The sequence below is a fragment of the Choloepus didactylus genome, chromosome 27, assembly GCF_015220235.1.
Source record: "Choloepus didactylus isolate mChoDid1 chromosome 27, mChoDid1.pri, whole genome shotgun sequence".
Lineage (NCBI taxonomy): Eukaryota > Metazoa > Chordata > Mammalia > Pilosa > Megalonychidae > Choloepus > Choloepus didactylus.
Window position 1 is genome coordinate 11,220,342 of NC_051333.1, and position 25,067 is coordinate 11,245,408.

At 51.8% G+C, this 25,067-nt stretch overlaps 1 protein-coding gene across 2 annotated transcripts; it reads right to left on the bottom strand.

Moving 5' to 3' along the window:
• On the bottom strand, positions 1-24,598 carry RELB (RELB proto-oncogene, NF-kB subunit). 2 transcript variants are annotated; one of them, XM_037819967.1, is made up of 12 exons: positions 24,373-24,598; positions 23,529-23,576; positions 20,845-20,853; positions 19,020-19,366; positions 12,540-12,697; positions 11,382-11,473; positions 11,094-11,225; positions 9,846-9,950; positions 5,531-5,746; positions 4,580-4,648; positions 4,374-4,451; positions 1-745 (listed from the first exon to the last, which is right to left on the bottom strand). In XM_037819967.1, the coding sequence occupies exons 1-12, from the start codon at positions 24,425-24,427 to the stop codon at positions 360-362; spliced, it is 1,695 nt and encodes a 564-aa protein (XP_037675895.1). In that variant the 5' UTR covers positions 24,428-24,598; the 3' UTR covers positions 1-359. The 2 variants fall into 2 exon arrangements, with proteins under 2 accessions (XP_037675895.1, XP_037675894.1); XM_037819966.1 differs by lacking the exon at positions 24,373-24,598 and having other exon boundaries at positions 21,411-23,650.
• Positions 24,599-25,067: the final 469 nt, after the last annotated feature.

Sequence of the window (25,067 nt, forward strand, 5' to 3'; positions counted from 1 at the left end):
CAAGGCTCAAAAACTCATCTTTATTGAAAAGACGGAACAAACAACCTACCCTCTCTTTCCAGACCTAAGGAGGTGGATGGGGCTCTGTTCCTCCTTCCATATGTACACTTCAGAATCCGGCTGAGAAGGTGCCCCCCAGTTGTGGGCGGTGATGCAGCTATTAACAAGCCAGTGGGATGGGAGCCAAGTCCCTTCTCTCCGGACTCAGTTTTCTCATTTATGAAATGGGCTCAAGGAGGCCCCCGTGCTACAGAGCTTGCGGGCAGCGCCGAAGATGTCCGATTCAGAAGGACGAGGGGGTGGGAAGGCCCCCTCCGCCTCCCTCCCCACCCAGCGCCTCTCTTACGACGCCCCGGGGGCTACGTGGCCTCAGGCCCCGGAGACAGGAGGCCGCCCCCAAAGGCCGCCTCGCGGTACTGATTGGGGAACATGTTGCTGCCCACAAGGCTAGCGGTACCCCCGTCCACGGGGCCCGGGGCCTGGTACGAGTCCAGCGTCAGCGGCTCGGGGCCGGAGGGCTCCCCGACCACCGCCACCGTCCCCCCGCTGCCGGCGACAGCGCTGGCGTGGGGCGGCGCGGGGGGCAACAGGTCCAACATGGTGAAGAGCGTGGGAGCCGTGGCGTCATAGGCAAAGCCTTCGTCCAGGAGGTCCGGCCCGCCCGGGGGCTCCAGGCCGGGTAGGGACACGTGGCCGGGGAAGAAGTCTGTGTCCGGCAGTAGGGCTGATGGCGGCAGGAAGGGGCCTACGGGGAGAAGGAAGAGGGGAGTGAGGTGCAGAGTAAGGGCAGAGTCTGGCCAGGCCCTCACCTCGAGGCGGAGGCACCGTGCTAAATCCCTTAACATTATCAGTGTGGCCTCCTTGAATCCTAAAGAGAACCTTCGAGAACCTATCATTGTGCTATCTGATGAACAAGCAGAGACACTGAGGCCAAATAACGTAGTCACACCCAGCTGGCAAATTTAGAATCCAAGCTGAAACCATGCTCCTGCAGGGTTGGGGGAAGTGTTCCCCAAGAATGAGGAAGGAAGGCTCCAAACATGTTTGTGAGTGGGCAAGCGCCCCCAAATACAGAGACGATCCAAAAAGTGAAATCTCCATACCATGGCAGACCCCAGCTGAGAAGTCGCCAGTCCCAAAATTGTTAGGTAAAATATTAGTGTGTCATGATGGGAGAACCTCTCTTTTTGAGACAAGCCAAACCTCATCAGGAGGGGCACTATCTGATTACACTTACATTATATCTCAGAATGAAAATAAAGAGATTGTGGGGAACTCCTTCTCAACTCTCTAAAGCTTGGTGTCCTGCAAGTTTCTATTCACTGCTTAAGAAATGAATTAATTAATGAAGGCCTGGAATTGTCACTATTTTAATCTCCCCGATCTCCTATTTAAAATTGAAACTTTACCTTCTAATATACTATATAACTCCCTTATTTTTCTTGTTTGTCTCTTTCTCCCTGTTAGAGTATAAGCCCCATGAGGGCAGAGAGTTTTTTGTCCATTTTGCTCAGATGTAACTAGCAACCAGAACAGAGCCTGGCATATAATTCAATAAATATTTGTTAACTGTCTAATGATTGAAGGTGTAAATAAAAAAAAGATGGATGGAAGAGATTGCCTACTCTTTCAATAACCCTTCTTCCCTTCTTCTGGATTTTGGTGGAACAGTTGGCTGCTGGGACTCTTCCCAGCCTCCCTGGCAGCTTGACAAGGTCATGTGACTGAGTTCTGACCAATGGGATGTAAGCAGACATGTATGGGATTTCTGGGACCCAATGTCCAAATTCTCTTTCCTGCTGGTTGAGATGTGGGTATGATGGCTGGAGCTGCAGTAACCATTTTGGACCATGAGGTGACAGCTGAATTGAAAATGGCAGAAGCCTGGGTCTCTGATGGTCATACAGTCACTATACCATCCCTGGACCACCTACCTCTGGTATAGGTTTATGTGAGAGGAGAAATAAAGTTCTATCCTTTCTAAGCCCCTGCTATTTTGGGGTTTTCTGTGAATGCAGTTAAACATGATCATAAATACAGGAGGCATTCCTGATTTCTGGCAAGTTCCTAGCATCTCCTGGGCACTAACTCCATGCCAGCCCCTGTGCAAAGTAACTGTATGACATGCGTTGTGCTGGTTTGAATGTATTGTGTCCTCCAGAAAAAGCCATATTCTTTGATGCAATCTTGTGGGGCAGATATATTAGTGGGGATTAAGTTGGAACGTTTGGATTAGGTTGTTTGCATGGAAATATGCCCCACCCAAATGTAGGTAGTAACTGATGAGATATTTCCATGGAGGTGTGGCCCCACCCATTCAGGATGGGCCTTGATCTGTGGAGCCATATAAATGGGCTGACAAACAGAAGGAACTCAGTGCAGCTGCAGCTGAGAGTGACATCTTGAAGAGGAGGTACAGCCAAGAGGGACACTTTGAAGAATGCACTGGAACTGAGAGAGGAGCTTCAGCTTACAGAGACATTTTGGAGATGGCCTTTGAAAGCCAACGTTTGCTCTGGAGAAGCTAAGAGAGGACAAATGCCCCAAGAGCAACTGAGAGTGCCATTTTGGAGAGAAGCTGAAGCCTAGAGAGGAACGTCCTGGGAGAGAGCCATTTTGAAACCAGAACTCTGGAGCAGACACCAGCCACGTGCCTTCCCAGCTAACAGAGGTTTTCCGGACACTACTGGCCATCCTCCAGTGAAGGTACCTGATTGTTGATGCATTACCTTGGATACTTTATGGCCTTAAGACTGTACTGTGTAACCAAATAAACCCCCTTTTATAAAAGCCAATCCATTTCTGCTATTTTACATTGTGGCAGCATTAGCAACCTAGAACATGCGTGATCTCGCTAAATTTAGAAAGGACCTTAAGAGATAGGGTCCCCATCTGATAGATGAGTAATCTGAGACTCATAGAGATCACAAGCTGCTAAATGGTGGACTCAGAATTCAAACCCAGGCAGTCTGATTCCACAGCCACGCTCCTAACTACTATACTGTATTGCCACGGCACCTCTGCTTCAAGATGAGGGAGAGGGGCTTTAGACATGTGTGGGAAACTGTGGATGAGAGTGGGGGAGACAGATGAATGGCAGGTGGGACAGACGATGAGGGGCTTCTAGTGTCTGTGAAAAGGAACAAATTAATTTTTAAATGACCAATAAGGCAGGTGTGTGGTGAGTCTTTTCAGAGGAACCCTGGAGGCTCAGAGAGGTGGAACAACTTGGTAAAGGTCACACAGCAAGAAAATGACCCAGCCGAGATCGAAGTCTCCGGACTGTCTCCAGAGCCCTCGTTCTTTCCACTTTATGTGGCCGGCTAAGCGGCGAGTCACAGGCCAGAAAAGCAGAGTTCCCACTCACCCGTGGCCCACCCCAACCAGGGAAGGGGGGACTAGCAGAGAACCAGGACCCACCTGAGCTGTGGCTGGGGGATTGGAAGTTGATGAGGTGGGCCTACGATTGGTAGTTGCTACAGGTAGAGCTGCTAGGGATTGGTTACCAGTTACAGGGGGCCCACAACATGCGGTACCCCAAACCTCTAAGGGGGACTGGATGAAGTGGTCCAGAGTTTGGCAGTCTCTGAGCAGTTGGATGCTGGCTAGGAGCCAGGTACCCTGTGGCAGCTGGAGCACTGGGGACAGAATTCTCAGAGCTGGTGATCAGCAGGTGAGTAAGTGTCTTCTGATAGCAGCCAGACAGGGTTGGGGTTCAAGGATACTGGAGGCTAGCAGGCAGGTTGAGAAAAAAGGCAAGGATAGACAGGCTAGAGGGCGGGTTGCAATGGAGACAGGCTCCAAATTCGAGATGGGCAGGCTCCAGTGACTGCCCCCACTTATCCATGCCGACTCCCTGCTGCTCCCTGCTTCACATGCATGATCAATAATCCATACAAATGACCAGGTTCAACTCCCTGCTACCCCACAGACTAGCTCTGTGATCTCAAGCAAGAGACTTTGCCTCTCTCAGCCTTGATTTCTTCATCTGTAAAGCAGGGGTGATGATAGCACTGGCCTCCTGGGTGACTATGCAGACATGAGTAAACACACCCAGAGCACCCTGTGTCTGTCCTCTAGTGTCTGTGAAAATGAACAAATTAATTTTTAAGTGACCAATAAGGTAGGTGTGTGATGAGTCTTTTCAGAGGAGCCCTGGAGGCTCAGAGAGGTGGAACAACTTGGCAAAGGTCACACAGCAAGAAAATGGCCCAGCCGAGATCGAAATCTCCGGACTGTCTCCAGAGCCCTCGTTCTCTCCACTTTGTGTGGCCGGCTAAGTGGCAAGTCACAGGCTGGAAAAGCAGGGTTCCCACTTACCCTCGGTCCACCCCAACCAGGGAGGGGGGGACTAGCAAGGAGCCGGGACCCACCTGAGCTGTGGCTGGGCAGGAAGTGGTCCAGGAAGGCTGGCTTTTTCTTCCGCCGTTTGCTCTCGATGCCATGGGGGTCTGATGGAAGGCAGAAATGAGGACCCTTCGACCCCGACAGCCCCCTCCCCAGCCTGGGGCAGGGCAGCAGAGGGGGGTTGGGAGCAGGGACCCGGGGATGGGTGTGGAAAGGTGCAAAGGGCACACACCAGAACTGTTCAGCTCCCCAAGGACATCGGGCATCCCCCGTTTCCGCTTCTTGTCCACACCATAGCTGTCTGTGCAGGAGATAATCAAACAACAGTAATAATTCATTAATAATTGATTATAGAGACCACTTAGGAAAATTGTTGAACTGTTCCAGTTCTTGGCCAACCAGTGCAAACAGATACCCACATCTTAATCAGAATAAAATCCAAATTCACTTCCAAGGATCCCTAAAGAATCGTCTGCCACACTCCTGACCTCACCCCTACCCCTCTCCTGGTTCTCTGTATTCCAGCTACACCAGCTTCTTTGCTTTTCCAGAACACTCCAGGCACAATCTTGTCCCAGGGCCTTTGCACTTGCTGTTCCAGCTGCTTAAAATACTCTTCTTCAATTCCCACCACTTTCCTGGAGGACTGCTGACTCCCCCCAGCCTCAGCTCAGCCATGCCACCTCCTCCAGGAAGCCCTGCCTGACCCCTAAGCCTGGGTCAGGTGCCCCCCGCTGCGTTCCCCCAATCCCCTGAGCGCCTTGGTGTCCCAGCCCTGCCCACTCTGGGTTGTCATCATCTGGGGACTAGTCTGCCTCCCCCACTGGACTGTGAGCCCCAGGAGGACAGGTCTGGGGCTGTCTTGGTCACCACTGTGACCCCAGCACCACCCAGCACAGGGCTGAGCATGAGCAGGTGTGCCGAGTGGATGAATGGCTGAATTCTCTCAAAATGTCATGAAACAAGTCTCATAACTATTCCCACTCACAGGAGGAAACCTGGGCTCGGAGAGAAGAAAACAACTTAGCCAGCAAGCTGCAGAGCCAGGATTTGAACCCCAGTCTATCTGGCTCTGAGCCTGCCTTCAACTTCTGCCCCTTCCCCCTTTCCCCTCTGGGTCACCCCAAGCAAGGCCAACACCCGAGTCTCGAGGACGGGCGTGGCCCTGGGTGGCCGTGGTTACCGTGGTCCCGAGGCAGGTACGTGAAGGGCAGTGGCTCGCTGCAGACCCCGTCGGTGAGCCGCTGCAGGAAGACGTTGACCGTCACCGGCTCGATGATCTCCAGGTCCTCGTAGGGCGGCGTCTTGAACACGATGGCGATCTGGCGGTGCACGTCGGCCTGGGAGAAGTCGGCCCGGCCTTCCCAGGAGGCCGTGCTGAACACCACAGATATGTCCTCTGGTGGGAAGGTGGGGGGCAGCCGTTGAGCTGGGACAGCTGGCCGGCCTGCCCCCCGCCACACTCAGCCTCAATATGAAATTGAAATTCCTAAGAATAAACGTAATCATATATGCATAGCTATAACCTCATTTAATCCTGACCACCACCTAAGAGGTAGATCAGATTAACATCCCCAATGTGTCGGGGTCTCCCAGACCATGCTCAGGTTTGATGATTTGCTGGGAGGACTGCCAGGACTCAGCAGACGGTTGTGTACATGGCTATGGTATGTTACAGTGAAGGGACAGCAAGTACAATCAGCAAAGGGAAAAGGTGCGGGGGCAAAGCACGAGCTTCCTGGAGTTCTCACCCTGTGGAGCTGCACAGGACGTGCTCAATTCCCCCAGCAACAAGGTGTGACAACACATGTGAAATGCTGTCTACTGGAGAAGCTTGTTAGAGACCCAGTACCCAGGGTTTTTACTGGGGGCTGGTCACATGGTCACCCTCCTTCCAGCCTGTCCCAACATTCCCGACTCCCAGAAGGAAAGCAGGTGTTCAGCACAAACCACCTTGTTTGCTGAGTTAGGCACAGTAAACCACTCTTATCAGTTAGGGAGTTGGGGGAGCAAGATACAAGTTCCCAGATGCCAGCCAAGGGCAAACATTGCAAGCAGGCCTTTTAAAGGACAGTGGTCAGGCCTCTTATGTTAACTCTCTTCTGCTCACCCATTTTCAAGATGGGTAAAGCAAGGCTCTGAAGGGTTAAAAGACTTATCCAGATCACACAGCTGGTAGGAGAGGAGTTGGGATGCAGTGTGCTCCTCTGCCTGTGATTTCTTTTTCTTGTCTTATTGCATTGCCCTCCATCACTCCACCTCCATGTACTGAGGCTCTGAATGTGTTGGGCAGACAGGGATTACCTCGAAGCCTCACTACAACCCTTTGAAGAAAGTACTAAGTGTCTCATTTCATAAATGAGGAAACTGGGGCACAGAGAGGTGAAGTCACTCATCCAAGGCCACACAGCCAGTAAGTGGCAGAGCTGGGATGGGAGTCCAGGAAGGCTAGTGCTCTTACCAACCAGCTCTGCTAGGGCTTGGGGAAGTTATCTGATATATCTGGGCCTAGTTTCCCTACCTTAACAGAAGAAAAATACTACTTCACAGGGTTGCTAGGAGGACTCAGTGAGTAAATCACTTAGAAGACAGCTTAGTAAACAGGTGCTCAGTCCACATTAAGCACGTTGTTCCTACTAGTATTATGCAAAGTGGAAACCCCAAGTCTGGCACACAGAAGTCTTCAGGCAATGCTAACTCTTTCTAGTATTGTTCCCGGGCAGTTGGGATCTCATCTCATCCTAATAACAGCCCAATTTAGGGATGAAGAAATGGAGGCTCAGGTTGGTGATGTCACCTGCCAAAGATCAGGCAAGGAATGAATGATGGAACATTTTATTCATTCACCCACACCTGGATCCATTTCCCTGCCCTGGCCTCATCCCTGACAAACGCCTGGACATTCGTCAGATTGCAGCTCAAATGTCACCTCCTCCGGGAAGCCTTCTCAGATGCCCCGGTATTCTGCCTTCTTCCCTCTCAGCATGACCACATTTGTGATTTTCATCTCTTCCCCTACCTCCCTCTGGACTGACGACGTCTTAAGGTGTGTCCCCAGCACAGGGCCTGGCACAGAGGAGCCACCCAATAACCATTTGCTCATTCACTCATTCCTTCAAAATGTTATCAAAACCTCCCACTTCTGGGTATACACCTAAAAGAACTGAAAACAGACGTGCAAACAACTTATAAACAAAATGTTCATAGCAGCATTATTCGCAATGGCCAAAAGTTGGAAACAACCCACATGTCCATCAACAGATGAATGGATCAACAAAATGTGGTCTACCTGTGCAATGGAATATTATTCAGCCATGAAAAGGAAAGACAGTCTGATGCAGGCTACAATATGAATGACCCTCGAAAACAGGATGCTAAGCAAAAGGAAGCCAGTCACAAAAGACCACATAGTGTAGGATTCCATTTGTATGACATGTCCAGAACAGGCAAACCCACAGAGAGAGAAAGCCATGGCTTTCTCGACCCATGGCTGCCAGTGGCTGGGGACAGAAGGCGATGGAGAGCAACTGCTAATGGGTACAGGGTTTCCTTTTGGGGTGATGGAAAATGTTGTAGAACCTGATAGTGGTGACAGTTGCACAACACTGTGAATGTACTAAATGCCACAGAATTATACACTTTGAAATGGCTAAAATTGTTTTTTAAAAAAAGTGATCTTTATAGGAAAAGAAGAAGAGAAATAGTAGAAAATAATAAATTTTTTTATGAGAACCTCATGTGTACCTGGCCCCTGGACTGCACAGCCTTGAGCTGTGCCCTGGCGATGTTGACAGTCTCCTGGAGAGACAGACCTTAACTCTCTAATCACACAACCTGAGAAAGGGTCTGGGGGGTGTCCCTGGGGCTGCGGCAGGTTCTCCCACCACGTCCTCCCCTCTCACCGCCCTCACCACTCCTGCATCAACCAGATGTGCTCCCGCCACAGGACTTGCACCCGCTGCTCCCTCTGCCTGGAACATTCTCCCCAGATGCCCACTCAGACCCTGCGGGCCTTGGTTCCAGTGTCATCTCCTGAGACGAGGCCTCCTTGACCTCACGAAGTTACTCTGTGTCCCCCAATCCCTGCAGCCCCTCCGGCCGTTCCTCTCCATCCCCTTCCTCAGCTTTGTTTTCCTCCCTCACTATCAGGCGTGCTGTGTGTGTCACCCAGGCTGCCTGTTTACTGTGGGCCTCCCCCACTAGAAAGCGAGCCCGTGAGCAGGGGCTTTGTCTGTCTCAGTCATCACCATGTCCCCAGTGCCTAGAGCCGGGTCTGGCACAAAAAGGCACATGATCTACATGCCTGGAACAACTAAGGACGCACCCTTCTGCGGCCTGGGGAACAGACTCAGGGCACGGGGGTGCGCGCAGGAGCAGGGAGCCAGGTGGGGAGCAGGCTGCCATCCTCAGTAACGGGAGCCTCAGCTCTTGACGCACGTGGGGTTTTCTACATGGAGGCTGGGTGTGGGGATGACACGAATTAATCCACACGATCCTCCATGAGCGGAACCTGTCATTACTATTACTATTATCATCACCACCATCATCACACACAGCTCAGGAAAGTTGCTTCTTTCCAGTGGTGTCTTAAGATGGTTTTCCCAAACTGCCTTTTCCCCGCGTTTGAGAAAAAACCACATCAGGGCTGAAAACAAATAGGACTTTTTCACCATCCACATGTAATTTTTTTTTTCAAGTCTCTATTTTATATCCCACCCCCACCCCCCCGGAGAAATGGTTAAGGGCACCGACAGCCTGGGTTCGGATCCTGACTCTATGTGACTAGCTGTGTGATCTTGAACAAGTACCTTAACCTTTCTGTGCCTTGGTTTCCTCATTGGTAAATGAGGATAATGATGGGGTCTGCCTCCCAGAACTGTTAGGTGATTCTGATAAATGTTGCATGTAAAGAGCTTACAACAGAGCCCAACATATAGTCAGGGGGAGATAAATGTGAGCTTTTTATTGTTGTTGCTGATGTTATTTGCAATATAGTCACATGATAGAAAATGCAAGAATGCAAGAAAGATATAGACTGTAAAGGGAAGCTCGTCCTGCCCTCACCCCAGCCCTGCATATCCCAGGGCAAAGGGGTCTTTTTTTTTTAAAGCTTATTTGAGGAAGAGACATTTGAACAGCAAAGTGAAGGAGTTACTTCACCCATCCCTCTCCTTCCTCGTCTTTCGTCTTCTGTAGGTCTTATCGTAACTGTAAATTAGCTACTTATTTAAGCAATTCTCCTATTAACATCACAGTCTCCTAAACAGTGAACTCTGCAATAGCCTGGATTGCTTAGTGTCCACCACAAGAATTTCTGAACACAAATGAGTAAAAGTGAATAAACCAATCAGCTGTGTCTGTCTGACTCCAAAGCCAGAGTTCTGGATCTGTCACCTCTGCCACCCTGGTTCAGCAGCTGTCATTCTCCCAGGCCACCTGGCCACCCGTCCCAGCCGCCAGACCCCACTCTGCCCAGGCTCGCCACCCCAGGCCCTCACCTTTCTGCACCTTGTCGCACAGCAGGTAGAGCTCCTCACCGCCTGTGCACGGCCCGCTCTCCTTGTTAATTCGGCAAATCCGCAGCTCTGACGTGTTCGTGGACTCTGGGAAGAAGCAACAGGAAGAGGCAGGTAAGAGAAACTGAGCATTCGGTCTTCAAATCCTTTCCAGGCCCCCAGTGGGTGTCCATCCTGGGTCGTGGAGAGCTGGGAAATGGAGAAGGCAGGGTGCTTGGCTCTCCTGGAGCCCATGGTCCAGGTGAGGAAAGAAAAGGCTCGGTCAGGAGGGGCCGATGGACAATGGTGAGGTCCAGAGAGTGCGAGGCCAAAGGGGACCCTCAGACCTTGGGGAGAGTGAGCCCAATCAGGGGTCAGAGAAGGTTCCTGGGGGAGGGTTAATGGCCCCAACTCTACAGTGGACACCTGCTCTTAAGCCCTCCAGCAGCCCTGGTCCTTCTTCCATTCCCAGCATCCCAATTTCCCTTAAGGGACAAACCCCCCATCTTTTTACTGGGGATTGTGTAAGGCGGAGCTAGTGCCCTGGCTCACCAGTGATCACATGTCCCAGACCTGGCCAACCAGAGCACTCCTGCCCTCCGGCCACAGCTGATTGGTCAGAGAGGAGCACATGACCCAAACCAGGCGAATGAGAGACAGCGCTGAGACTCTGAGCAAAAATATTGGGTAAGAGAAGCTAAGAGAGGCTTTCCTGGGGATGGAGGAGGTGCCAAGCTGGAAGGATGTAAGCCTAGAGCCAGCACACAGCCCTTTGCCCCTGCATGGCCGGGCCCTCCCAAGAATGATTCTAATATGGAGAAAGCATTGAGAGAAAGAAAGAGACAGATCCTAGTGACATCACTGAGGACCTGGATGCAGCCAAACCTGAAGCATTGTGCCACCTCTAGACTATTTTAGTTACTAGAACAAAGAAATTATTTTTGCCCCTTAAGCCCATTCAGTTAAAATTCTGTCACTTGCACCCATAAAAACACTGATTGAATTAATATTCCTCCAGGAGTCCCCACTGCTATAAACTATGTAGTAAATGCTGATCCCTTGAATTGGGCAGTATACGACCTGCACAACCATACAGGGTGACCCTGCCCATTGCATGCCTTGAAAATGGACATGATGTCTGGAGCTGTGACAGCTATCTCATGACCGTGAGGGAAAGGCCAAGAGATTCACAGAGTTGAATTAGGGCAGAACCAAACCAGTGCCCTAATGAACACAGCTCCCTTGACTCACTCTTGTCATAGACGGGTTCAGACAGCACAGGGTCCATCCGGCGCATCTGTCCCTGCTGGTCCCGATATGAGGCCTGGAAGCAGATCCTCACTACATTCATGTCCACCTCCTGATGGTTCTTCAGGGACCCAGCTATGGGAGGAGATGTAGGAAGGCTGAGGGATTGCAAGCATACAGGGGAGGGATGGGGCTGGAGGAGACGAAGGGGCCTGGAGAAGGTGAGGGAGCAGGCAGAGAGGGCAAAGGAGTCAGAAGGATGGGACGATCAGGCCAGGCATGGGGGCTCACCATTATAGGGGTCGATGCCCAGTTGAATCTTCCGCTCAATGGCAGCTTCTATCTCCTTCTTCCTCACACACTGGATGCCCAGGTTGTTAAAGCTGAGTGGCAGTGAATGGGAGGGGGAGATACCCGTGAGGGGACAGGCAGCAGCCCTCACCCAGCTCTGGCCAATGCCAGGGCTCACAGTCTGGGAGGCTGAGATGCCCCCGGCCCAGGGTCCCAGCATGAGGAGGGGCCTGAGGGCCACCCCCCTCAGGTGTGTCACGCATTCTTGAAAGAACCCGAGAGGGAGTGCATCTTCTCTCTACCACAAGAAAACACTGGCCGACCTCAATTATAATTTTAAAATCTGCAAACTAAAACACCACTGAGATGCCATCTTTTTTCACTTATCAGAACAGCAAAAATCAAAAAGTTTGATAATACACTGCTCTTGTGAGGTTGTGGAGAAACAGGCGCTCTCATCCATTGCCAGTGGGACTGGAAATCACTACAGCTGCTTTGGAAGACAATGTGACGATACTCATTCATTCAACAAATATTTCCTGAGTACCTACTGTGTGGTGGTCACAATGTTTAGTGCTGGAGACACAGCAGAGAACAAAAGAGACGCAATCCCTTCTCTCACAGAGCTCAGGCTTTCCCTCCAAATTACAAAGGGATATATTTTGACCCAGCAATTTCACTTCTAGGGATTTATGCTACAGGAGAAATGATATATGTATAAAGCTATTCATTGCAGCACAGAGATGCAACAAAAAAACTGGAACCATCCCAGGTACCCAACAATTGGGGACTTATTCAATTGATTGTGTATATCCATACGTTGGAATACTATGCAGCCAAGAAAAAGGATCTGCAGCTCTAAATATACTGATAGGGAATGATCTCCAGATGGACTGTGACATAAAAAGAAAGTACAAGCAAAATGGGAATCAAGATAATCTGTGTGTGGCAGGTTCCCTGGCCCAGGGCAGCCCCTGATTCTAAGCCCAGGTAAGACCCTCCACCGCTCCCAGGCCTTGGTTTCCCCATCTGGGAAATGCAGTGGGGAGACATGGGCTAAGCACCATCTGCCCTTCCCTGAGGCTTCCCAGGGTGGTCCTCAGCCCCTCAGAATCACCCACACCCAGGGGTCAGAGGCGGGGGTCCCAGGTTGGGTACCTGTGCCGGGGGCTGACGTGAGGCCGGAGCCGCACCCTGCAGACGCCATCGGTGCAGTCTTTCCCCACCAGGCTGTGGGGGTGCACGCGGTGAGGCCAGTCCTTCCACACCAGGCACGCCGTCACCTCCACCTCCCGCAGCCCTCCACAGTCCCGGAGCTGCAGGGAGACAGGCGCTCTCTGGGGGTCCCTGTGCAAACGCCACCTGCACCCATCTGAGCTCCCTGGGGGGCTCCCCTGGCAGCTCCCTTCCCCTCTCCTCCATTCTCCACCAGGATGATGGAAGGGGATTTACTCAAGACCCCTCTGACATCCTAGGCCTCTTCCGGAGGGTTCAGACCAGTGGCCTAGGATCATGTCTGTCCCCACTGACATGCTTTCTTTGGCCACTCGGACTTTTAAACAATCAGATGCACACAGAGTCTCCAAGCATCACCTTTGCAGTGGAGGTGGACGCCTCCTTACGAGGAATCCAACTCAGCTCGGCCAATATCAGGGCCACTGACTCTGGTCCCTCCTGATGGGAGGCACGGGGAAGGACACAACTTCGCATCCATGACATTCCCCCCAAAAGTGCATCACCTGAATCCAATCAAGGAAACATCAGGCGTCAGACCTGACTGAGGGTCGTTTCACCCTGTCAAAGGCCCAGAAAACGATGGGCGCCGTATTTTGGATTAAAAGAGAACAAATGATGGATTTTTGCCTGGGTGGTAGTCACACAGTGCATGTGTGTACAAATCCATCGAGCTCTACACCCAAGAGCTGTGCATTTTACTATATACAAATTGTAAGTGAATTTTAAAAAGTCAAAGGTGAGAGCTACAGAGACCAGGCAGCCAAATGCATCCCGTGATCCCTGACGGGGTTCTGGACTGAGGGGGAAAAAGCAACAACAAAACACATTCTGGGGACAATTGGGAAGTTTAAATATGGACTACATATTAGATGATATCATGGGATTACTGTTAATTTTCTTAGGGGTGATCACAGTGTTGTAGCTGTGTAGGAGTTATTCTTAGGAAATAGCTACTGAAGTATTTTGGGATAAAGTTACATGATATCCAGAACTCATTTTCAAATGGTTTAGCAAAAAAAAGTTTGCATTTGTGTGTATGTTTGCACAATGTGTGTATTTTTATGTTTGTGTGTGTTTATGTATTTGTGTGATGTGTATATTTGTGTTTGTGTGAAGTGTGTGTGTCTGCATATGTGTGTTTGCAAATGATGCATGTGTATGTGTATGTATTGGTGTGTATATTCATGTTTGCAGGTATTTGTGTATCTGTGAGGTGGGTGTGTTTGCAAATGTGTATTTGTGTGTTTGTGTGTGATGTGTGTGTTTTTGCATGTATTTGTGTGATTTGTGCATTTCCGTGTACAATGTGTATTCTTGCATGTGTGTATTTGTGTGTTTGCTTGTATGTAGAGAGAGCGAAAGGCACACAAAATGTGGCAAAATGTCGAAGGGTGACTCTAGGTGAAGAGTATACAGGTTCTCATTGTGCTATTCTTTTAACTTTTCGTAGGTCTAAAATTTTTCCAAATAAAAAGGTGGGAAAATTTGGGGCCCACATTTAAAAACTGTCACGTTATTCCATATTTTTAGATTCTTAAAAAAACCTAGAAATTATGGCAACGGGGCTGGAATTCCTGCTCAGCAGCCACGGGCAGGGGTGGACGGACAATAGCCCCTTTGGACCCTGCTCGGCCACTTGGCTTTCCTGGGCTCGGGGGACCGGGGGACCCCGGATGCTCAACAGCCAAAGCCTAGAAAATCCCACCTTAGCCAGTGAGTCTCGGGGGGAAGCACTGCCCTCTAGGGGGCATTGGAAATATCGGGGGTGATTTGGGTTGACAGATGGGACCCGAGGAAGGAAGCACACAGGGGCAGGGATGCTGGGCAGCCCGCAATTCCAGGCTGTGTTCTGGGACATCTGAATGTCCTCCCGGACATTCTTTGTGTCAGTGACAAACCTGCTGCAAACGGTCAGAGCCCAGAACCTAGCTCTGTTTTCCATATGTAATATTTTTCCCCCATAATTTTAATATGCACTGAATTTGCAAGGAATGCAACCACCGTGTTAGCTGAGGAAAGAGGGACCTTGCTTAGACCAGGAGTTGTGGTGACACTTAGGAAAATGCCCTGCGTGTGACATTTAAATCACCCAGTTCACATGGCGATCACGCTGGGTCAGGCTGCGGCTGTCGCAGCTGCATTAACGAGGGGTCTAAATACAGTCACGAGCAACTGCTGCCTTCCTGTTTCCCTGAGGGGCTGTGCTCGAGCATCTACATATCGAAAGAAATGTGCATATTTGATGTATTAATATCTTTTTATTTCTCCTTTATGCTAGGGTGTTATTGATTTTAATTTAATGATTTAATTATTGATTGTAATATTATCCATAAACGTCATGGGCTCAGATAGGGTTAAAACCATTCATTTAACCAGCACACTGTTCTATTATCAAGAGAATCTGAGGAGCTCTGAGTCAACAGTCTCAAGATTTACACGGACTCCAGGGTCGAAAGCTTTTTGTCTTTGAGACACCTGATAGGACTGTGGATCAGATGTTGGCCTTGAAGTAAGCCAGAACTGGCACCAAATCCAGCCTCTGCCATTGGCCATCTCTGTGAAAAAACTTTCTGGTTTTCCTGGCCTTATCTGCAAAATGGGTATAATTAAGCATGTGAACCACCTGGCACACAGGAGCATTCAGTAAAGGCAGTTATTACTAATGGAAACTTGCTGTGTGCCCCTGAGCAAGTAACTCACCCTCTCTGAGCCTCTGTTCCCTCATCTGAAAAAAATTCCTAAATCCAGATTTGAAGACGGGTCATCTCCTACTGCTGGACATTTACTGTCCTAACTCTTTGAAGTCAAAACCAACACTGAGCTAGAATAACTGCCTATAAATACTCAGAAATAAAAAGCTGGGAAAACGCACAGTCTCCAAGCATCACTCCCACCAAGAGAAAGCTGTGACCTTTACAATGCAGAGACCTCATGGTACCCAGTTTAACCGTGGGATCCGACTCGGTATCACTCACATTGGGATGAACTCATGTCACGTATCTTTTGGTGTGAGGCCCTGAGAAGGCCCAGCGTCACTGCCAAGCTCTTCCTGCCAAAAATGCAAAACTGACCCACCCTGAAAGCAGCCGGCAAACCCTTGTGTGGGACACTCTACAAAACATCTGTTCCATCCTCTTCGCACATGCCCATGTCATGAAACCCAAAGACAGACCGAGGGACGAACCGAGGTTAGAGACCAAAAGAGAGTGGACAACCAAATGCAGCACATGATCCTGAACTGGATATTGAACAAGTAAACAACCACTACCATAAAAAACAGCTATAACGGACATTTGGAGGACAACTGGGGTAACTAGAATACAGGATGTAATATAAGCTAATATCCTTGTAGGAATGCTAAGTTTCTTGTTGATGGTGTTGGGTTTAAGTAGGTCCTGCACTGTAGGAAAATATCCTTGATCTCAAGAGATACGCGCTGAAAGCATCACGTCTCCACCTTGCTTTCAAATCTCCCTCTACAGATGTCTATATAAAGAGAGACATAAGAGAAGATGTGGCAAAAGGTGTTTGAGTATTTACTGTAATGTTCCTGTAAATTTTGGGTAGGTTTAAAATTGTTCAAGAGGAAAAACTGGATGTAAACTATGGGCTTAAATAATATAATTCTAATAATATTGGTTCATCAAGTGTAACAAATGTACCACACTAATGCGAAATGTTAATAATAGGGAAAATATTTTTTTGTGAGAGGGAGGGATATGGGAACTCTATTTTCTGCATAATTTTTCTGTAAACCTACAACTGCTCTAAAAAGTAGAGTCTATTTAAAAAATAAATGAAAAAAAAGTTAGGATACTAAGTTGGAAAAATTCCTCTCTCAAATTGGAAAAACAGACAAATGTTTAAAGATAAATAAGAGGTTACAGAATGGTCCCTTGTTCCACAACAATTATTGCATTCTATAAAAAAAAATCAGTAACTGGGAATATAAATTTCAAAATAAATCAGTGTCCTGCTGCCTGCAGGCTGCCCAGAGCCAAATCAAATACCAATGATGACGACAACGACAACCACCACCACCGGTGGTGGAAAACAAAGCAAGAGTGCAGGGCCAGCGGCTGTCCCCCAGCAATCTCCCTGGGTGCTCACAGCGCCCTGTCGGGGATGTGGGAGCACCATTTGACAGGCGAGGAAGCGATGCACATGCTCCAATTCACACAGCGTGTTAGATCACTTAGGCAAACCCAAGTCTTTCTGACCCAAACTTACAGCCACTATGTCGACTGTGTCCTCTGGGGGGTGGGGGTGGGGAGACAGACGGCTGCTCCACTATTCACCCAGATAAATCTCAGTGCAAATCCCAGTGATGGAGAGGGAGAGGGAGCCAGGAGCCCTCCCATGGACGGAGCTGGGACCCGGGGCGTGGATCAGGGAAGGCTCCCCGAGGTGGACGAGACCTTGGTGGTGAGTAGGAGGTGACCAGGATGCAGGAGGGAAGCACATCGCAGGGGCAAGGGCTTAGAGGCTGGAGGGCAGGGAGTGAGGAGGGGCTGGGGAGAGGAGGAAGCAGGAGCCAGACAATGAGGGGTCTTGGACTTCCCTCCTGAGGGCACTGGGGAGCCATAGAAGGGTTCTGAGCAGAGTGAGGAGCAGACTCCCATGTGGAGGGAAATGTGGAGGAGCTGGAAGTTGGAGACCAGGGAGGAGGCTAAAAACCAGAAGGAGGCCAAGCCGGGGACCAGGGGTTAATGGAATGGTCGGCGCAGAAGACAGGTTCAAGAACTATCTGGGCAGAGATCCAGGAGTTTCTTCAAGCTCGTGTTGGGGAGCATGGGAAGGCGCGGGGAGGCGTAGGGCAACAGGCCACCCCGACACTGCTGGGAGACACGGCAACTTGCTCAGCTCCCATGGAAAACAATTTGGCAAAATCCATCAAATTACCCCTGAGCTGTAATTCCACTTCCAGAAGCTATTTGAGAAAGAAGTGTGACGGAAATTATAGATAAACTGGGTCATTCTCTGCAGCCCTGCTTGTAATAGCAAAGAACGAGAAAAAGGAGATCTGCACAATAAATTATCACACATCCACATGACGGAATCCAACAGAAAAGAGTAGACGCAGCTTTAGACACACAGATATGAGCTGAACTCCAAGATATAGCCTTAATAAAAAAAAATTTTTTTTAAAGTGCAAAACAGCAGAACAGAAGCATATGGTTCACTGTACCTTATGTAAAGAAAAAAAAATGGGGGTATTACATATGTATTTATATGTTTGCCTGTATAAAATAATCCTGGAAGGATAAATAAGATATGACTAGCAAAGTTCCCTTTGGAGGGGGTCTGGGGGTTGGGGGACAGAAGCAGAGGATATTTATTCATTACGATTTAATTTTCGTTTTGTTAATTTAACATGCATCTTTGTATTTTTTTTAAAGTTTTGAACCATGTCACATGAATCAAAGCTTTAAAAAAAAATGTTTGGGGTTAAAAGTCTTATCTGTAACCTTATCCATTCAGCACCCCCTAAAAAAGTCATCCCTTTTGTCTTTGTTGTTCCTTCCAGAGTTTCTTATATGCACGTACAAGCACATATAAATACATATTCTTATTTGTTCCTCTTCATAATACAAAAGCTGTATAACCCTATGCAAGATTTTGCACCTCATTTTAATTTGGGCGGCTTAGTAATATATCGTGGAGATAGTCCCACATCATACCTGGGGAGCGTCCTCATTTTTAAATTTTTCTGCATTGACTTGCATGTATTTCTGTTTCTCTACATGCATGGGCAGATACATTTATCAAAGCTGCATAGCATTGATGTGCAGTTATTCATAGCTTATTTCACCACTCCCCTGTGATAAACACTGAAATCTCCGATTCTTTGCCATACAAACGAGGCTGCAGTGGCTGACTTTGCCCATCCCTCTTTCGCCCACATGCAAGCGCATCTACACAAGAAACTCCCAGAAGTGGACTCTCCAGGCCTGGCAACAATGCTGACAAAATAACACTGATAATCCTGGTGGTCCATCTCTTGAGCCCTGACTATGTCCAAGTCCCTTTACCGGCATAATTAACTCATTTCCTCCTCCCACCAACCCCAGGCGACTAGCTCTTATTTATTATTATCTACCTTTTGTAGAGGAAGAAACTTCGGCACAGAGGGACCCAGCAACCTGCCCAAAGTTGCACAGCCAGTACGTGGCAGGGCCGGGATTCGAAATCATTCGGACACACACTGCCCAACTGCCGAACTGCCGGGAAGGGGACCCTTCTCTGAGTGCCCTTCAACCGCTGGAACTTGGGGGTGATGGATAGCATCACCTGGCCCTCCAAAGGCAACGGCCGGAATAGGGGCGTGAATTCGTGCCCGATCTCGGGTGCGCGGGACGCCTGGGCCAAGCTGCCCGCCCCCCGGGGGACCCCGGGCCCCACCTCGATGGCGGGCAGCGTCTTGCTGGCCTCGGTGCTGCTCTCGCCGAGGATGCTGCCGGCCGAGCGGCCCTCGCACTCGTAGCGGAAGCGCATGCCGCGCTGCTTGGGCTGCTCGCTGATGACCAGGTGCGGCCGCGGGCCGGGGCCCGGCGCGGGGGACACGAGGCGGCCCATCGGGCAGCCCCAGGGCGGCGGCGTGGGCGGGGGCGGCGGCGGCGCGGGGCCCAGGGTGACCGTGCTCAGGGAGGCCGCCCCGCGGGACACCAGGCGCGGCGGCCCCTCGCCCGGGCCCGGCGGCGCCCCCTCCAGGCCGAAGCCATTCTCCTTGATGTATTCGTCAATAATCTCTGGGAGGGAAAGCGGAAAAAAAAAAAAAAATGACTTGATGCCCTTCCGAGACCAGCGCCTCCCCGCCCCGGCCTCGGCCCCGCCCCCTTTTCCACCCATTCATTGCTTCCAGATTTATTTCTTGAGTACCTATTGTGTGCCTGGCGCAGGGGCCACTGCAGAACCCAACAAAGCCCTTGCCCTTGTTCTGGAGATCATCGCCAGCATCCCCCAGTTGCTGAAGACAGAAATCTGGGGGGCAACTGGTTCCTTCTTTTCCCGAACCCCTCATCTCCACTCCCTTCCCTAATAGCTCCTGAATCCACCCACGTGGTCACCTCTCACCTGGATGAAGGTAAGAGCCAACTAGCTGGACCCCCTGCCTGCATCTTGCCTCTGTTAAGCAATAAGAATAACTGCTCTGCCCCAGCCATCCCCATCTCCAAAAAATGATGCTGCCATCCACCCACTACTCAAGCTGGAGGGATGGATGTCTTAACTGCTCATGACCCACATCGGCTCTGTCCAGTCCACCAAGTTCTCCTGACTCCACCTCAAAAGCCTATTTATATTCCGATCACTTCTCTCCACCCCCCCACCCCACCCCTGCCTCCACCCTAGTCCACCTCCATCCTCCCCAACCTGGTCCACTGCAGCAGGCTCCTCCCTGCTCCCTGCTCCCGCCCTTGGAGGCAGCCAGAGGAATCCTGTTAGAACCTGCATCAGAGCCCGTCCCTGTTGTGCTCAGAAGCCTGCTGTGGCTCCCATCTCCCTTGGAGCCCAAGCTAGCACCTCCCCATTTAAAACCCTCCCCAAACTCCCCATTCATCTCAGAAAAAAAAATAATAATAATAATAGTAATCCACGCCCCTCACCCTGGCCACAGGCCTCCACTGAGGTCCAGACCTCCCCACCTCCCGCTGCCCGCCTCTTGCCCTGCTCCAGCTGCGTTTCTGTTCCCAGGGCCCACAGAGCCTGGCCCTCCTTCTGCCTCCATTCAACCCTGGCTGGCTCCTTCTCATCCTCAGGTCTCATCTCCAGAGTCTCTTTTTCAGAAAGGCCCGCCTGCCCTCTCCAACACGCCTCCCCCACTGTGCTCTTCCTCTTCCTGTTTCTTTTATTTCCTTCCAAGTCCTTAGCCCGATCTAAGATGATCTTGTTTATTTGTTTTCCTACTGTCTCCCTGTCTAGAGGGTCAACTCCATGAGGGCAGGAAGTTTGTTTTCTCCCTGGCCAAATCCCCAAGTACACAGTAGGTGCTCAGTAAGACTCACTGAATCAATGAACCACAGCAGTAAAAATAGTGACACTAAAGTCGGCCACCACAGGCTGAGCGCCTTCTAAGGGTACTGCCAAGGACCTTGCAGCAGGACTTTGTTAGAACCAACCCCCCACCCCGTGTCACTCCCCTTGCCTGCCGAACTGGGAAGGCCGAGACCCCCTCTGTGAGTACTTGAACCCCTGGGGCCTCCTCCCAAACCTGCCTCTTGATACTCACCCAATTCATCTGTGGAAGGAAGAAAGAGAGAAAGGTGAGGTACAGAAAGTGGTCAAGACTTTTCATCTTTGAAGACAGCTCCCCCAACCCCATCCCCTTCTGTAACTCCCCCCTTACCCACACACACCCCTTACTGGGAAACACTGGGCTGACTCCCTGGGGTGCCAAACCCCACCCCCTCCCCCTCCTGGGCAAGCCTCCAATGCCACCCCAAGGGAAAAAAATAACATTTAGACCAAGGATTATGAAGCTCTGTTGGGAATCCAAGGAAATGCAAAGGGATTTTTCACTGGGAAAAAACAAATGGACACTTAAGATTCTGAACAAAATGTGGGTGTTGCTTCCATGAAGTCCACCCTAGACCCCCAGGAGGTCCCTGGCTGGTCCTCTGCCTCCAGGCGGCTGCACACTCTGCCACCCGGCCCAGGGCCCCAGCTTTGCCCACCCACAACCCCGGAGAGGTCCCTGCTTCCGGAGGCAGCAGTGACAGTAGAGGTGGGTCCATGGAGTAGCCCTTTGTCCTCTCCTCAGGGAAGCTCAGCCCCGGAAGGGGCCATGAAACCAACCTCCTGTCATTCCCCAGACAGGTCCAGGGGAAGCCCAGAGGGAGTGAGCGGGCTTCGGAGCAACACAGAAAGGGAGGGTGGCCCGGGGATTTATTGACCTGCAGACCTGTCCTCCCCCACTCTCAGGGAGCGGCTCCCGGCAGGCAGACCTTTGCACCCTGAAAAGCAGTTTTCCTGCACCCCTTATCTCATGTGATCTGTGAAGTCAACAGGCTGGAGAAGACACCCACACTTGGCAGATGGGGAAACTGAGGCTGGGAGAGAGGAAGGGACATGCTTTAGGTCATTGGCAGAGCCAACTTCCAGTGTGAAATTCAATTAAGAGTCTGCTGGATGACCTGGGACCACAGACAAGTTTGGCTTCGTCTGGGCCCTTGGGGTGCTTCCAGGCTGCCGTGGGAGCCTCGTCCCCGGAGGCCGTGGCTGGAGCTTTAGTCCATCTCAGTTCAAATCCTGGTTCTGCTATTTGCTAGCTGTGTGGCCTTGAGCCTGTTACCTAATCTCTTTATGCCTTGGTTTCTTCATCCATAAAATGGGCACAATAATAGTGTCTGCCTTGTTGGGCTGTTGGGTAGAGTAAATGAGCTGAAACATGGGAAGCACTTAGACCTGCCACACAGTAAGTGCTATATAAATGCCGGCTGCTATTGGATGAGGTGTTGAGAGAAACTGCTGTTGGGTGGCCTTGTGTAAATACCTTCCCCTCTAGGCCTCAGTTTATGTCTGTAAAATGGGGAGGTTAGAAAGCAGTTTCAGAGTGTGGGATGTTGGGTTGAATCCCAGCTCTGCCATTCATTGGCTGTGTGGCCTTGAGCAAGTCACATAACCTCTCTGAGCTGCCTTCCCTACAAATTGATGATGATAATAGCTCCCATCTCTGGGGTTTAGTGTGCAGATTCGGGATCACACAGGTCAACTGTTTAGCACAGGGTCTGGCCATGTTAGGCCCTCCATAAAGCTTAGGTAATATTATTATCAGCCTGTAAATGATGGGAACTCCCTCCCTTTATTCAGGGCTCAGTTCACATAACATCCCCTCAACCTCCCACCCACACTGCCACAATTCAAGGGTAGCCAGGATGGGCCACATGTGAGCAGATGTGAGTGGAGAGAACCAGCTGTCTTTGCTGCCCCAGGACCTTTGCACAGGCCAGTCTCTGCCTGAATAGTCTCCCCCCAGTTCTTGGGATGATCCCTTCCTCCTTCAGGTCCCCGCTCAAATGTCACCTTAGACAGCTCTTACTTATCTTTATCTAACACAACCCCCAGGTTCCTCACCCTGGTTCCTGGCAGTTAGGAGCCTTTGTTTTATAATTTTCATGGCACCGATTAGGATTTGACATGACCTTGTGTTGTGGACTGTGAGCACCACAGGGTGAGTGTCCCATCCCTGTGTGCACCGATCCCTGACCCATCCCTGCTGTCTCCCCTGGGCCCAGCATGTACCTGGCCCATCGAAATGAAAGTTTCCTTCTATATCCAGGTTTCACTTTCCCCTCCTCCACCGGGACTTCAATTCTTCCCATTCCCTTCTCTGGTACTCCATATCAGTGACCCTAAGATTTCTTCATAACCCTTATCACATAGTAGTATTCCACACCGAATCAGCTGTTTACCCATCTGTCTCCCTATCTTGGCTGGGGACCCCGTGAGGTCAGGGCTGGGGCTGTGTCAGTCACAGCTGTGTCCCCAGCACTGCCCATCAGGAGCTCAATACACATTTATTGAACGGATGACGTCAGGAATTACTCTCATTTGTAACCAAAGATCCAGATACCTGTCCCCTAGTACCAGACCCTGCTCTGAAGGTTTACCTGTATCAACTCACTGAATCCTCTCAAGCCCCCTAGAAAGGAGGCACTGATATTATGCCCATTTTACAGATGAAGAAAACTGAGGCCCAGAGAGAAGTGATTGCAGACATTCACACAGTGAACGGGAGGTGGCACCAATCCCACGGTGCATCTCGAAAGAGGGTTCCTCTTAGACGTGAACAGGTGGTTAGTTTTACCTGTCGGGCTCCTAGACACCACTTCACAGGGTAGGGAAGGACACAGCCCTCGGTAAGCACCCCCCTCCCGGACTCCTGGAGGGCAGGGACTGTGAAGGGGTGCTTACCCGTGGTCCTGGAAACGGCCAGCGAGAGCGAGGAGAGGTCCGCGGGCCCTGCAGGGAGACGGACCTGGTTCTGGAGACCGCGGAGGGCAGCGAGCGCGTGAATCTCCCGGGCCCCGCCCCGCCCCTCTCCTGACCCCGCCCCCAAGCGCAGGCCCCGCCCCTGCTCCTGACCCGGGCCATAAGCTCAGGCCCTGCTTCCTTCTTTAACTCCCGGACAGGTCCTGGCCTTCACTTTCTGTCGGGACCAGACCCCACCTTTCATCACACTCGGGCTCCCCTCCTTCGCTCTCTAAGGTCGGACCTGGAGGACCCCTCCTCCCCCTCAGTGAGGAAATACCGCCCCCACTCCCCTTCCTTCTCTCACGGCCAGACCCTACCCCTTCACTGGCTCAGGGTCAAGCCCGCCCAGCTTTCCATCTCCCAGGCAGTCCCTGCCGCTTCCCTCTTGAGGCACCCCCTCCTTCTCTGCGTCAGGGCCCGCCCCTTCTGTTTTCGGAGCAGGCCCTCCCCTTCTCCCCCACTTGGAGTCGGCCCAGCCCTGGCCCCTCAGGAGCGGCTCTCGCTCCTCCTCCTCCGGGGCGGACCCCGCCCCCTGGGACCCTGACCCCGCCCCCCGCTCCCTCGCGTCAGGCCCCGCCCCCGCCTCCCTCCCACCTGGGGCCGGACCCCTTCATCCTCCTCTGCCCCCTTCCTTCCCTATAATCCAGCGCCCCCGGAACCCTCACGCTCTCCCGCGAACCCCTAGACTCCTGGAGGAGCCCCCAGACCCTACTCCGAGACCCCCAGAATCCCCGTACCTCCGGCCCCCCTCCAGACTCCTCTCCTGAGCCCCGGTCCCGCTTACCCAAGGCCCCCAGCTCGGGCGCGGCGGCCGGTCTGGCGGCGCGGCGGCTCGGCATGGCCCGGCCGGCGGGGACGGACGGCCCGAAGGCCGGCCAAGCCCGGAGCACGCGCGCGGGCTGGCGGGGCGGCGGGGCGGCACGGTCCGGCGGGCGATCGCGGCTCGGGCGAGCGGCGCAGGGGCTGGGGCCGCGGGCCGGGCTGGACGCGCGGCGCCCGGGGCTGGGGGGCGCGGGGCCGGACCGTGCGGGCGGCGGGCGGGGGCGGGGCGGCGGAATTCCCCGGCGCCGCCGGCCCGCGCGCCCATTGGCCCGCGCCGCGCCGTGATGTCACACCAGGGGAACGGGAAAACCCCCACGCGCCACGTGACTGCAGGGGCGGGGCCGGCCGGGAAGGGGAGGCCGGCGGCGACGACTGAGGCCAGCCCAGGGCCACTCGCGCTGGGGATCGTGGTTCCACCCCCCTCTCTCCACCGAGCGAGCCGGGAAGCCAAGCCCACCCACCACCCCCCGACCCTGGTCCAGGTCCCCCGGGGGGAGTTGAACCTGCTGCTGCTCAGGCTGAAAGGGAAGCTGCCTGCAGGGCGGAGAGGTTGTCAGGACGCCGCTGCTGTCGGTAATACTAAGCTTCGCAAAAACTCCGTGGTCTCTCTGCGCCTCCGTTTCTTCAACTTTAAATTGAGGCTGAAATTGTTTAATG